Here is a 16170-nt window from a genome sequence, read left to right on the forward strand (position 1 = left end):
CAAAATCCTCCCTCTCTCTGAGACACACACACATACACACACACACAGCAGTAGAGGACTGCAAATTTACAATCGTAAAAGTGAGAGCTAACTGAATGTTGGGTCTAATCCTAAAACTCAGGCCCACCAATCACTCAACATGTTCCTGCCACAGATATTTTCACAGAAATTATTAGCTGTGTAGTAAAAATTATTTTGTTGATCAAATTGTATTTTAACTCTGTTCCCAAATTGTGCTACTGCTCAGGACTTGGCAGTGTTGTACAGTGATTCCGGAACACAATTAGAACATGATTTAGTTTCATCTACACTGGCAAAGCCAAATTGTGTTTTAGCTGAGTCGGGACACTAATGTGAGTCTCCCAGTGCAGTCGTTTTTACAGTGTAGGCAGGACCTACTTTTGTTATTCAACTAAGCATGTTTTTTTACTCAGATTACTTCATAAAGGAAACCTGTTACAAAAATGACTTCAAAATATAAAATAGTCTTTTTTTTTTCCCTGGGAAATAACTTATTTTTTTAAAGAAATCTTCCAAATAAAATATAAAACACTAATATTTCTTGTTAAACTGTCTTAGGTGCTTTTAAATCTGTCTTTTGGAAGTCTTCACAATTCAAGCCATTTAATTTCTGTTTGTCAGGGAAGGTATATCGGTAGTTGTTATAAACAATGGCTTAGCTCTGAAAAATCTAAAATGCCTTTAAATTAATTAAAATTAATGAAATCAGACGGTTGACTAAATGCTTTGTTTCTATGTATTTCTAGCCTATGCTTGTTTTTTAAGTATTGTTTAGGATAAGGTGGAAGCATCTGTAATGCAGCTGCTGGTCAACTAGAGTAATGCCCTTTGTTGCAGACAAGACAGTTGGCACAATTGTTTTAATTTATTTATTTCATAAAGAGCCAGAAACAATATAAATTTATATTCTTTTGAAGTGGGAAGATTTTCTTCATCTTCCTGAGTTTTATCAAAAAATATTTACCTACAGGGTATTTCATAAAGTAGATTGGGCAGATTGTGGGTAATCTGACTGCTTTTGCTGCTGTGGCAGTATAAGAAAAGAGATGTTCTCTCTCTTTATGTCTCATTTTGTGGAGCTTAAAATTGTTTTTTAAATGTAAAATTTGAGATGGACAATTTTCACAAATGTATCCGAATATATTTACAGGTACTTGACAAAATAGTAATAACTAAAAATAAAACAACAAAAAAGATTTTATTTGGAAATAGTTTCAAAATAGAATCCCTTCTTTGCTTTTTTCTTTTTCTCTAGCTTTAGTTTTTGGCTTTAACATCCAGGTGAGCGGCCAAATAGATCCATAATGTAAAACCTACTTAAGACAAATGGTTTACATGATGGATGAATTTGGCCTGAGGAGTTTAAACTCAAATTAGTATATGGTCAATCTTTGTTACCTTTTAAAAAACAAAACAAAAAACAACCATACAAACAAAAGGGGAAAATGGCAGATTTTCTCCTATAATAATTTATAAGAGTTCTAAAGTAGTACTTTAAACTATGGATACTTATTAGGCCTTTCCCCTGCTTCACCTTTGTTTAAGTATAAACAGTTGATTGCAAAACTCAATCTATAATATGTAAATCCAGGTGGAGTAATAGTGCCAAGAAACTGAAGAAAAAAAAAAAAGGGTCCAGGCAGCTGCGTCACAGGGTTTGATCACTTCAGGCTGGGGTGCCAGGAGATTTGAGACAGATGTTTTCAGACATGCCGCATGCCTAAAACATTTCCAGGGGTTGAGCTACAAATAGTGACTTAATAAGTGCAGAAACAGGAAAAGTATGCAGGAGGATACAAGAGTTTATTCACCCCTAGGTGCACAGTCAGCCTCTTTACATTACATCTGCTTGTCAGAGTTGGCTATTTAAGCTGTCATGCCCTTGGTATTGCTCTTTGTCTGACTGTGAATAAAGTGCAGCATTGTGATTACTAATCCTACTCCAGTGACTTGACTTTAAATGTGGTTTTGGAGTGCATCCCGGAGTTCTGTTTGCTAAGCTTCCTACTCCTGTTCCAGAGACACCACTGGAGATCGATGAGAGAGAGCACTGCAGGCTGCCTCCTCCTGTAGACCTGTCGCTTTTTTCTTTTTAATCGTTTGAAGGAAGTCAATGGATACCAAAGTGATCTGTTTGTTTTTCTTTTTTTCTTTGCCTCCACTCGCAGTGGGAAATCACACTGGCCGCATCAAGGTGGTCTTTACACCCAGCATCTGTAAAGTGACTTGTACCAAGGGCAATTGTCAGAACAACTGTGAGAAGGGAAATACCACCACCCTCATTAGTGAAAATGGCCATGCAGCTGACACCCTGACAGCCACTAATTTCCGAGTAGGTAAGTACCCTCAAACCATACTTCTCCTTAGCTTTCTTGGCTAACAGAGAAAGGAAGATTTTTAGTGATTAGTATCAGTTGTGCATCTGTTACTCTTTGTGTGGAGAGACTGTGCTTAAGTAAAAGCAATTGTATGTCAGACAAGGTTTTTGGTTTCCCTCTGAAATGTTCTTGATAATTTCCCAGATGTCCTAAAGAGAATATAACTGCATTTATAATCTAAAGTTTCAGTTGCAGGACTACAATGTATTGGACTATAGCTTTTGCTGAAAAACCCATAAGTCAAAGCTTGGATTAATACATTCTGAAAGATTTGTCAGATACCAAACAAAAGTTTGTGTTTCGCCCATTTATTTAAACTGTAGTAAATGAAGGTGAAAACTAGTTTGAGTTAGTGAAACTATCCTGAAAAGCTCTGTCTGAGAGTTGCCCGACTCTGCATTCCTATTACAGTACAGAGTTGCCAGCTTACAACTCTTGCCTTTTTTGTGCTGTGAATAAAGCAGATTTATTATCAGAGAGGTAGCCGTGTTAGTCTGGATCTGTAAAAGCGGCAAAGAGTCCTGTAGCACCTTATAGACTAACAGACATATTAGTGCATAAGCTTTCGTGGGTGAATACATCCGATGAAGTGGGTATTCACCCACGAAAGCTTATGCTCCAATGCATCTGTTAGTCTATAAGGTGCTACAGGACTCTTTGCCACTTTTACAGATTTATTATGTATGTAATATCTTAACAGGAGATTGAAATTTTAGAAATATAATCAATAATTCTGACATATTGTAATCTCTCTGTTGAAAGTAATCATTACTACTAATGCTCATACTTCCATACTTGTTGAATGAGTATCTACAGTATACTAGTCTGTAACCTAAAACTGATAAGTTATGGTGAAACAAATCCTGAATAATTTGTGGGATAATAGGTTTACATAGTTTAACTGCACTATATAATATAATGATGGTAGTACCTCTTTGCAAAAATATTTTTCCGTAAATTAAGAGAGATCTAGATATGTAGAGATGGCATATTGACTTTAAATTCTTTATTTCACTAAAACATTTTCTTGCTGCTGTTGAGAGTGGATTTTTTGTTGTTATGAAAATACTATAGTATTTTTATCTCCACACCTTTTTTAATCAATTATTTTGCCAATGTGCACTCAAGGAATCATAGATACGCATATTATAATTTTAGGAAAAAAAAACGAGGACTCCTTTTGGCACTTTAGAGACTAACAAATTTATTTGGGCATAAGCTTTCGTGGGCTAGACCCCACTTCATCAGATGTATGAAGTAAAAGATACAGGACCAGGTATAAATACATGAAAGGATGTGGGTTGCTTTACCAAGTGTTAGGTCAGTCTAATGAGATAAGTCAATTAGCAGCAGGATACCAACAGAGGAGAAATAACTTTTGAAGTGGTAAGAGAGTGGCCCATTACAGACAGTTGACAAGAAGGTGTGAGTAACAGTAGGGAGAAATTAGTATTGGGGAAATTAAGTTTAGGTTTTGTAATGACCCAATTTTAGTTTCTTGCTAGTATAAACAAAATGTCAGGCAGCATTGATGGTAGCCAATGCTGCCCTTTTAAAAGTGCACTATATTTCAGTTTCTGAGGGAGGGAAAAATTCAATTCTTCTCTTACATCCAGGCAGAAGATGCAAAGTACAGAGCAGTCACTCTATGACTGTTACTAGATTACCTTGCTGTGGATGCAAACTCTTTTGAAATCTAAGCACACTCCTTGACAATGCACTTTGGTATAACATGCACCTTAGTATAAGATACATTTTCTTTTTGCTGTAAAAACAAGATTTGTAAAAAGAGGAATACAACACCGATGTCGTTGTGAAGTGTGGATATTCTGAGACTTTTTTTAAAAAAGGATTTTACTAACGAATGCTAAATTAATTACTTGTAATTGACATTTACTGTTAATATGGGTTTTTATTAATTTTTGGCAGTTGCCACAGCTAAGCAATTTCCTTATTTGAATTTATTTTTGATAAAAAGGATAAAACATTGAGAATGGGCACTTACCTAGTTTATTTGTGTGTAAAACTGTGCTGTAATCTGATTTCTTCACAAATATTTGAAAACTTTGAGAGAGAGTAGAAATCAACCTGTTAAAACATGTAACACACCTTCCTTCCTGGACTGAGGCCAGATATTTTTTGATTCAGCATGTACAGTAGCTTCTTAAAAGTACTCGGCAAAAGCAGTATATTATAATATTCGGTGAAAAGGAAGGGGAACGTTATGTTTGGAAATGCATACTAATAAGTGATTGTGCATTTATAGATATTTATTAATTTAGTTGTATTCATCATAATGATTTCTCTACTTCATACACTTATGTTATAGACAGTGTTTGTTTGTCAGAAACAAACCAAAAGCATGCTCAGTTGCTCCCAGGATAGTTATCTTCATAAAAATTAAGAAGACTAGGATCTAAGCAAAGATTTTGGGGCTCTCCAGTTACAAATATAATTAGCATGTGAATTTAAAATATTTCTTAAGACTAAGACCAAGGCTGAACAAGTGCATCTGTAGACTCAGTTACTTCAGTGGTCCCTAATTTTCAGGGACCTCTTGACTGATTCAGGGCTTAAAGCACATGTTTTGATGATGATCTGTATGGTACAAATGTCCCAGTTCTGATAATTGGCAGGTGTCTCATATTAAATTAGGCCTGTCCTGATCAAGACATTCTCCTAACATACAAACTAGTGATTATCTGAGCCTTGTCAGAGTCTCCTGGTTTTTTTTTTAAATGTAGTATATTTTATTTGTGCTGTTGGCTGAAAAGACCCTGTTCTGATATTGCTTAATGCTGGACAGTGTAAAGTTACAGAATGATACATGCAGGTGCTTTGTGCGATCATTTTCTATTGAAGATGTGCAGCTATGAAAACAGCATGTTTAGGTGAGAGAAAATATGTTTTTACCTTTCTATTTTTTAAATCCAAATTTTCCATCGCCTTAGAGACAGCAGCAAAAGTGTGTGTATATGTGCAAGTTTAAATTGTTTGCTTGGAGATTGAAATTAGCAGTTGTGCTGTTACACTGTGGATGAGCTTTAGTGCTCATAATGAACAAACTTTAGTTTAATATTCATTTTCAATCCTAGCTTTGCAAATACTTGTATTGCTGCAGTTAGAATTTTAGGCAGAACACACAGTGAATACCTATAATAATGTTTCCCAAGCATTTCCACTCTAATGGGTCATTTTCGGTTTCCTAAAATTTGCTCAGTGTTTTATCTTTTCAGATGAAACTTGATATACTAGCTCTTAGTCAGGGAGCAAAAGTTTTCTGAAAATTTTTTTCCCCAGAAATGGGTGACTGGTTTTCAAGCACATACAGCTTGGGAGAAACATGGTTTTTCAGGTTTCAGAGTAACAGCCGTGTTAGTCTGTATTCGCAAAAAGAAAAGGAGTACTTGTGGCGCCTTAGAGACTAACCAATTTATTTGAGCATGAGCTTTCGTGAGCTAGCTCACGAAAGCTCATGCTCAAATAAATTGGTTAGTCTCTAAGGCGCCACAAGTACTCCTTTTCTTTTTATGGTTTTTCAGCTAACTAAAAAAAAATGGCAGCCTTTTCTGAAGAGCTCTAGCACTTTATCTGGAGATGATGAAAACCCGATATTTTTAAGGCAGATAGTCCCTAGATTGTAGATGTGTCTTTTCATGAGAGTGAAATTTGGTTTTAAAAAAAATTACCTTGCACATGGATTTCATTACACAATGGGACTAATAAACTGCTAATGTTTCATTGGCATGAAGCATGTGTGAATAAATAATGTGAATGGAAATTTCTGCTGAAGAGATTATCTCTCTGTATTTCACGGATTATGCCCATATATGCATAAGAAAATTGAGTGGAATTTCAGTCTTACATATATGTAGGGGCTTGCATTATATGGTCTGTGTAGGTGGGTATGGAAGCATGCATACAGAATACAGCAAGGGCTCCTGCCTCATTCATTAGACACATTACACAGTCTATTATATCTAGCAAATAGTTGCACATTATAGCATTTTTTAAAAACAATTAGGAAAATCCATTTAAAAAAAACTTAATTAAAAGACCATTACTTCTGTAAAGTGAAACATCAAAAGTTAGGAAATGCCAAAATTAAGGTAGTCTATGCAATCTTAATTCTGCCCCATTGTGCTTATGATGCAACCTTTAATTATATGATCACATGCAATTTTTTCTACAGGACCATTGCCTGAATTGAGCTCTGTAAAAGAGGCAACCATTCAGTATTTTATGTTTAACTTCACTATTTAGTGTGTGGCCCTGTGCCTCACATATTGCACCTCTTTCAAGCCCTGCCCTGAATGAGTATTTTTTATTTATTTATAGATTTTTCGTGGTTATCATCTTTGTATCTGAGCACCTTACAAATTTTTCTTCACAATATTCCTGTGAGGTAGGGAAGTGATACTATCCCTATCTGGGGATTGGAGAAGATTTCTTTAAGTGTGCTCTCCCTTGGGGGAAAGGGGAGGTTCTTAATGGCTCTTTCCTTTCTCCTGTATTGCATAGGGCAGTCTAGTGAACACTTATGAGAACACCTCCTGCAGCTTCCCCAGACTGTGAAGTTAACACTCACTTTCTCTGGGACTGATGCTTTGCTTTTAGGGAGAGTGATTAGGGTGCCAGACTCTGTTCCTTAGAGCTATTGGTGCATGTGAACTGTTCTCACCTATGATATCATTGAACTGGGAATCAGAAGCTGCTAGTCCATTCTGCTTCTTTTTTCTCTTGGTCCCTATGAAGGTTTCCTCAATCTTCTCCCCTACACTGAAAGGTTACTAAGAGCACCCAGAGATCCTCTGTGGATATGGTTTTGTGATGTCACAGGTTAGAAATGAGTTTCATCCTCAGTGTCCCACAGGCATATAAATCAAATAGGGGTCAGAGATATCAGCACAGAACACAAAAATCTGTACATACTTATATACCCACTGCAATAATGCTCAAATACTTATATTATCAATAAGTGATGTCTTAGAAACAACTTGTATGCTTTATATAATGAATAGTACTGAATGATGGTGTAGCACATTTACATGCTTATATTATTAAAAAATGTTATCACATTGACAGCCCTACAGTAATATGTTTACTGTGTAGATTAGGTGTGTTTTTGGACAACTTCAGAGCCTTCCTCCATGATTTATAAACAGAAACCTCCAAGCAGAAACACAAAGTGTTTTGCTCAAATTTTACTCTCTTTTGTGTTTATCCTGTATTTTATGACGGATATGCAACTTCCTCATGTCCCTGAGAAAAGATAACGCACATAGTTTTGCTCAAAATACACAATTATTTTGCACAGCTTAAATGTGAGAAAACAGATTTGTAAAGCCATGCAGTATGGTCCCTAGATACTGTGGTGACTGGGTGCATTTGCAATGCCTAAGCAGGCACTATGCATTATCCCAGACTGTATATTTTGGACCCACTGTGATTCAATACATGTTGTAGAGCAGTGAAAAGACACTTGGGCACTACATTCTGAATCAATGAGCTCTTAGGATGGAACATAGTAGTGGCAACATGAGTTACTATGTAATTATCATTGTTTTAATAGGCTTTCTAGATAATTACTAAATTCTGTGAAAATATAATACAATATATATATGGTAAGTGTTAATACTTTATCACAAATAAAGGCATGTTTTTTCAGACTTGTACTGCTCATTAATTTGTGTTGCCTCTTCAGTTTAAAGGTTAATTTTTATTTTTTTTAATTTTTATTAAAACAGTTCTGGAAAGTACTGTAGAAAACTCTTAGTTAAAACACAAATGTGACTTGTAAGGAAGCCAACATATTTTTAACTGTAGTCTTTGTATGAGAAGAGATCCAATAGCAATGAGTTGCAGTTAAATGTTTTTAAGGAAATTGCTTTTAAAAAGTAAGTGTAGGCATAGAAGAAAGAAAATGAACACCAGATTTCATTACTAAGAAACAGGATGCTAAATCATACCTTTTTTCTTTCCTTGTGTTGCTGCCATTTGCTTTTTAATACAGTGCCCAAGTTTGCTTTCATTGCTCCATTTTATCTGTGGAATCCCACAGGATTCAAGAGATACTGTAAAGCTATGATAACTGAGGAAACTTCTCAAGGACAGTTTGGTTAATGCTGATACATAAATAGCACAACCAGTCAGGCATATATTTCATATAAAAGTGGAGCGAAAAGACTAATGACATATAAAGGACAGTGTGCTAAGGAAGGCAGATTAGAAGGAAGCATAAAGTCAGACAAACAGCTTGTTGAACTATTTGGACAGAAGTGGAAAAGGGCTTAAAAACTTTTCTGGCTGCTTGTGTCAGACACTCAGTATTTAGTTTTCTACCTATTATAATTGTATTTTTATTCACTTGGCCACTTTGCTGCAAAAGGTCCAGTGAGAATACCAAAGGTGCAACACACTATTTAATGTATTTTCAACTTCCTCATTATTACACAGTGATCTCCAGTACTTTGTAAGTTGTGAAATTTACCCCTGGACAGAGGACCCACACAAGGCCCATGCACTACTTACATTTGAGTAAAGCACTGTTTTAGGTCTTCAGGTGGGACTTAGCTGGTACAAGGTTTTGTGTGCATCCTTTGTCTATGGGTGAGTTTTACCTTGCCTGTATAGGAATTAGCATATGAAATCAAGTTGTAAAACTGGAAAATTACAAATCTCATTTGAAAACACCTTTCAGCTAGATTTTTTAAAAATTTTAAAGTTATTACTGACATAGTAAAGGAGCAGTAATTTTTTTAAAAAAATATGATTTTCAAGTTGATGGCGGCCCTTTAAATGTTCTAATCAATGAGTAGGCTGTTTCTGAAGTAATTATTTAGTTCAGGCACAATATTTCATAGTTATTGTCCTTTCTTAATGAAATAATGATGTAGGAGCGTTTTGAATCTCCTTATAATATTAATAATATATTGGGTCAGACTTTTTATTGATTGTATACAGTGGATATTTAGAAGCATATGCAAATCTTGTAAAGTACTCAAAGAACCTTGTCTGGCAAAGTACGGGGAAATGAAAAAAGTTATGACAGGCTGAAGTTGTGTACACAACAAATAGATGCAGTTTTGCTCAAACACTGCTTACTTTTTCTTATGTTGTAAGTTCTACATGCCAGATCCTCAGCTTGTGAAAATTGGCATAGCTCTGTTGAAGTCAGTGGAGGTGTGTTGATTTATGCCAGGAGAGGATCTGACCCATTATGGTGAAGATCTTGCCTATGATGTTGGCTTCTTTTGAATTACACAGACTGCAAAAAACATAACCGCACATAGCCTTATTTGGTAAAAGATTTGATTCTGCTGTTCTTGCAGTCATTACCATTTCCCTTTTGCTGAACTTTATTGTGTTTTGCTTTGTTTGCTACCAGATGATTTTTTTTTTCTTTTTTACCTGGTAGACTCTTGAAAATTTTAGAATTCTCAACTGCTTGTTTAGAAGATTAACTATATTATAGTAGTGATTAAGCAAGTTCAATTTGCCTGTCAGAGTTTGCTTTAGAACAAGGTTCAAGGTTCAGCATACAGAAATTTATTCCCTGTTTTAGCTGGTAATTTGAAATTTAATCTGTACAAATAATGACCATACCTGAAATATTTAGTCATGCAGCAACACTATAACAGCAGTAGCGAATCCATGGCCAGGCCTAGTACTTTCCTTGAGATGTTGGACTGTGTGGAGACACAGGAAAGGAAAACTAATGATTGTAGAACGAGTTTGTGAGTTCATTCTACATTTAAAGATCCTAGTGTATGAATACCTCATAGGAACAACTTTTGCTGCCATTCCCACAAAAAAAGACCAATACTAAAAAAATTAAAAAATAAAAAATTTGTGACCCAATCTGAAAGAATCACTGAAAAATGTTAGCTAAATTGATTTTGGAGGGGACCATTTACTGCTGGTATCAACAGAATTTTATTAATTTTCTCTATTTTTTATTTCCTTCTATAAAGTGAATTTTAGTGCACCAGAGAATGGTGTCTGTTTTCATGTTTGTTTACTAATTCTTTAAGAAAATTTACACTCATGCTTAAAAAATGGACTAGGAAATTAGCAAAATTAACAAGTTCCAGATTTAGGGGGTGAAATCCTGACGCTTCTGAGGTCAGTGGGAGTTTTGCCATTGACTTCAATGGGGCCAGGATTTCACCCAGGCTGTTTATGTAACCATTATGTGAAAATGACATGGTTGGGGGAGGTTGTGATTGGGTTGCGCTATGTTAGGAAAAAGCTCCATTTCACTTGGAGAAATTCCCCACTGAGTTTTCAGAAGGTCGCAATGTATTTTCTTCACATCAGATTTCAGCTCTGGGGAGAGCCAAATGAACCTGAGTTCTTTGCTTTCACTAGACTGTTTCTGATCAGAACTGAAAAATGATGTTAAAACCACAAGCTGTTGATTTGCCATGGCTTGTTGTCTGGCTTTGGGTTCTGAACTGAAATATGTGAATAAAAACTAATATATGTTGAATAATAAGAAAAAAACACATTGGCAAACAGGCAATGTAATTAGGGTGATCAGATGTCCCGATTTTATGGGGACAGTCCTGATATTTGGGGCTTTTTCTTATATAGGCTCCTATTACCCCCCCACCCCCATCCCAATTTTTCACACTTGCTGTCTGGTCAGCCTACAAGTAATCTCAGCCCCTTTCCCTTATGAAATCAGATTGAGAGATCTCCAAATCCTGGGCCAAATTCAGCCTTAGTTTAATCAAGTGCAACTCCATTGACTTAAATGGATTTGCATCAGCTTATACTAGGGCTGAATTTATCCCATTGTTTGTCAGTTGTCAGAATTAAGCCTTGAAATTTTTGACAGTTTTAATAGACCCTTTATAAAGTCCTAGGAATTGCCAGTTATGGAATAGAAGGCATATGGATTTCAATTAATTCCTTGATAATTTTAGAAAATATAGGTCCAAATTTTAAAAATTTAGCACGCAAAAGTGAATGTGCATGAATTGCACAAATTGCGCAAGTTAAATGAAAGGGGCAAAATCCTGGTTCTAATGAAGTTACGTCAAAGTTGCATGTATGTGGAAAATGCTTGTGCAAATATACAACTTGTGTGTGCCCACTGAAGATGAAATTCACCCGTTGTGGAGGACCAGCAAAAAGAACAGTTAGTAAGCCCTACTTTAAGGGAGCCCTACATGAGGCAGCAAATGCACCCTTGTGCACAAAAACAGAATAACATCTATACACCACTTAAGTGTCCCATTTGAGACCTACTTTAAAGGCTTGAGTGTGCCTTAAGTACTGAATAGGTTTTGTGCTGGCCTCCTGCAAAGCAGGGTGTGGGGTGATTTCACCTTAGGAGTTTTGCCATGTGCATCAGTTTTTTTAAATTTCGCCATTAGTAAACATTTCTTACCTTCATTATATTTGACAAAGTACTTGTATCTTTGCTGTATTTGTAACGCCTTCCATTTCGTTTAGAAATATTAAGTTGCACTGTAATGTAATATTTTATAATGATGTAATTCAAATTTTATAGTTTTTGAGGCACTCACAGCACCTTTTCATATTCTATTATTATTGCTTATTATTCATACGCCATAGATTTACACAGCATGTTATTTATTGCAGTTCCATTTTCCCCCCATCTACTGCTTCAGCAACCTCAGATTGTTAGTATTCCATTTCCATTCATGGAGGTAGTATTTTATCGGTATGAAGTGTGCAGTTCAGATACAAGGCTTACATTTGGGACTAAATTAATAAAAAAAATTATTTGCAAGGCTGGGTCATTCCAGACATCTTTCTATGCACTTTTTTTTATACAGTACACAAGAACTTCTCTTGTCATTTTAAGTAAGGAAACATCTATACTCACCACTTGGAGCCTTCAGAAAACTTCAGGCTGTGCAATGGTTAACCTATGTAATTGCTTCATCTTATTTTTGTTATGTTTGTCACTCCTTGCCCTTTCCTTTTCCCTCCTTTTGCTTGTCACACTCACTTGTTGCGTCTTGTCTCAATTTAGTTTGTAAACTCTTTGAGGTAAGCACTGTGACACAAATGTCTTTGTATGGCATCTGGCACAATGAGACCCTGATCCTGATCTTGCACCAGTAAAGTGAATGGGAGCAGGCCAATAGATAGCAAAGGCCTAAAGTCTCTGATGGGATCAGCCATAATAATAAACACAGGTTTTGTTACTGTGCACGCTAATCAATCCTTTGCGAAAGAGGCAATCCCAAGCACTTACTACAGCTACATTTTTCTTGACAGCAGCAGTGAATGAATGCAGATGTTTATTTTTTCAGACTGGCTGAAGTCTGTTTTTAAATCAGATTTGTCTTAAAAGTTGTTTTCTTATGAGAACTTGTGCAAAGGGAGTATTAATATTTGCAACTTGCTGAAGAAGTGCAGTAGTATGGGTACAGCCTCATGACCATGCTCTTGAACTGCTCAAGAAAGCTATGTGTGCTGCTTTTTTTATTCATTCATACTGTTCAAATAGTACAGGATAGATTTGAATGGCTGCTGTACATTCAGGAATATAAGTGCAAGTGTAAACATTTATTAAAGTGTTTTGAATGGATGATAACCCTGTTGCAGATGTGCATGTTTTTAGTGTACATTTCTGATTGTTATTTCCATGCATAGTATATTTTCCCTTCCCACCCATCACCAAACCCTTGGCTCCTTTCCCCCAGACTCCAGGATTTCAGTCTTTCCCTCCACTCTCTTGCATGTCACCTATTCTCCATGACCTAATTCACTACTCAAACTCTGTCTCTCTCAGAACCTCCATGTCCCATCAGTTCCTAAAGCCATCTCCCAGCAAAACTTTGTTTTTCCTCAACATAAGCTGTGTCACAAAATTTCAAATTCCCTTCATGCTATTACTCATGATTCTGAACTGACCTAGGAGAGCTTGGTTCATGGATCCTTCTTTATATGCCAAAGGGGATCCACTTGAAAGGGATCATCCTCACTTTATTCGTTGCACAAACATTCTCCAAAAAGTTGGTATTGTGGTAGTATTACGTACTGTCATAATTGGAGGGAAGCCTCCTCGTGTTTCAGATGCTGGTGAGAACAGGTGCACTATGCTGGGTTTGTAACATGACTCCACAGTGAAGTTACTGTTCTTCATGATATTTCAAGATCCTTCCTGAGCGTGCCTGTGTGGCTTTGTGTTGCACAGCTGCATTGATCTCTGCCTCAAACCACTCTACATTGCTAATTTTTTACTCCATACGAAGCTTCCAACAGGCCTTCTAGAAACTTTCAGGCAGCAGAGCTACGTTCTGGTGGGAGAATGTTATAATGGCATTGGAGCAGTTGCATAAATGGTACAACTGTTTCTGCCAGCTCTCAGATCATAATGATGTGGAGCCTTTAAAGAGCTAGTGTCACTAGCAGTCATGCTACTGAATAACCAGATAACCAATACATGTGGGACTCCTGCCCACCCAACTCTGTGTATCCACTGAAACATATGGACTCAGAACTTGGAAGGAGGAGAGTACTGTGTTCATGTATTGCACTGATGTCAAAACATGGAAGGGGGCTTTTTCAAAAGTGGCAGAAGCAGATACAATAATGCATGTGTACCAGGTATGTCCATTTAACATTCAGAATGTTTGCTATCAGTTGAAGTGAGAATTTATGTTTTGGACTCTTATTTTGAGGGTTAATTGACAGAAAGAATTATTAATATTAATGAATAGTGTATGAGTGGTCTATATAGGGGAGGGGAGGGACTTTAAAGTGTTAGGAACATACAAATTCTCACCCTGGATCAGACCCACTGTTCGTTTAGTCTAGTATCCTTTCTCTGAGAATGGCCAGCACCTGATTCTTCAGAGGAAGGCACAAGAAACCCCACAATAAACAGATGTGGGAAAATCTGTCGAAGGTCTCATCCTAATCCCTAATATTTAAAGATTGTTTTAAGCTCTGAATGTGACAATAGGGTAAAAGGAACATGTCTTGTACTTTCATATTATTTAACTGCAATGTCTCTACTTCTATATTTTGATATATAGTATTATTTTCATGTTTGTTTATATAAAAATAAACTTTTAGTAAGATTAATGTATTTCTTGGGATTATTTGACATAATTTTTATTCTTCAAAAGTCTATCATCCCTATATAAATTTATTTTTACTTTTTGCTACAGGGAAATTTTTAGAATGATCATATAGGGAACTTAAGGCTTGGTAATAAACCTGTGATATTATGATACATGTAGAGAATACATAATGGTGTGTTGTGGTACCAAGATTTGATTGGCATGGGTTTGGGATGACGATCTGATGAAGTGAGCTGTAGCTCACGGAAGCTTATGCTCAGATAAATTGGTTAGTCTCTAAGGTGCCACTAGTACTCCTTTTCTTTTTGATAATTCTTGCAATTGGCAAAGCAATTAATAAATTATGCAGGACATCCCAAAGTAATACCTATAAAACCTTTATACCACAACACACATGTATTCTGTTTGACACTTATTTTGCAAAAAAACTATTTTAAGAATGTTTGAAAGAGTTTTAGTATTTATTAGTACTCTCTTTCATATCCTTCCACACACAGGCTTCCTAAGAACTATGAGTCCAAATGCATGTGTTTTGCAGGGAGAGGAAATGATTATTGATGCGGTGACAGATATGGCAATTTCCTGCATATCCTTGGGAGACCTTATTATCACAGCTCCTCCAGGAATTAAAGCTAGTAGGTGGTAATTAAGGGAAATCAGCCAGGTTGCAACCCCCCAGAGAGATGTCCCTTGCAACGGAGGCTTGCATATACTAGTTCAAACTGAATTCTCAAGAGGTCAACAGAGAAAGAAAGGACTACTGGATAAATATCCTGAGTTTAAACTGAGTCAGGGCCTTCTTTCAGATCCGTCAAATGGATGGGAACTTCCGTCCAAAGGAATAGGGGAGTAAGCCTCGTGGAAGGGTTGAAAAGACTGACACCTACCAGAGCCCAAGGCTGGAGTCAGAGTAACCTCTGGTAAGCTTTTGTGCTTGCTTAGAAAGAGTAGTGTAGTAACTTGTAACTGCTAGAAATTACGCTGTTCATAGCCTGGAGAGAAAGCAAAGTGCAGATGCTCACCTTTTAGGCAGTCTGGCTTTCTGGGAATATCATTGTGTCTAGGGAACTGTGTAGCCTGGAAGATTTCTTGGTCAGGAGGGAGAGATGTGGGTCTCTACCCAAGAGAGGTGGTGGGTGAGGAGCTAGGAGTCCAGAGTGGGTGCCATTGGTGGACGAGGGAGGGATAATACAGGTGCAGTTACCCTGAACTGTGACAGATGCATTTAAGAAATCACTAAAAATGACTAGGGTAGATTTTCTATACATGTTGATGTTATTTAAGGTCTGATATCCTGCAGTTTAGTTGGGCAAAAGTATGCACCTTATATCCTTCAATAGTGGAGGTGTTGTGGGGAGATTCCCAACTTTGTATTAGTGCAGAAATTTCAAACCGACTCTCCTCTCATATTACTCTAATGTAGGTCAGGATTAACTCCACTGAAGTCAATGGAGTTACACTGGTTTTAAACCATTGCAACTGAGCAGAGAATCCCAAAGCATGTTTTGTCTCCACTCCCCCCTTTGCACTTCAAACTGTGGATGTTTGAAGCTGCTCAGATGTTTGGAATGTTACAAGTATACTTAGAAAAAATGGATTAGTGGGCAAACTGCATGTATGTGGTCAGCGTTGTATGATAAATGTTTTCACAATTTATTATGTGAATATTACTATCACATGTGAGTATATTTACAGCAAAT

General features: G+C 36.6%; 1 protein-coding gene across 1 annotated transcript in view; it reads left to right on the forward strand.

The window, feature by feature from the left end:
* LTBP1 (latent transforming growth factor beta binding protein 1) overlaps positions 1–16170 on the forward strand; it is a 375845-nt gene that overhangs the window by 139344 nt on the left and 220331 nt on the right. The window contains exon 5 of the mRNA XM_077812182.1: positions 2190–2357. Coding sequence (XP_077668308.1) covers positions 2190–2357 — 168 coding nt within the window. The remainder of the gene's footprint in view (positions 1–2189; positions 2358–16170) is intronic.

Source organism: Eretmochelys imbricata, chromosome 3, assembly GCF_965152235.1.
Source record: "Eretmochelys imbricata isolate rEreImb1 chromosome 3, rEreImb1.hap1, whole genome shotgun sequence".
NCBI lineage: Eukaryota > Metazoa > Chordata > Testudines > Cheloniidae > Eretmochelys > Eretmochelys imbricata.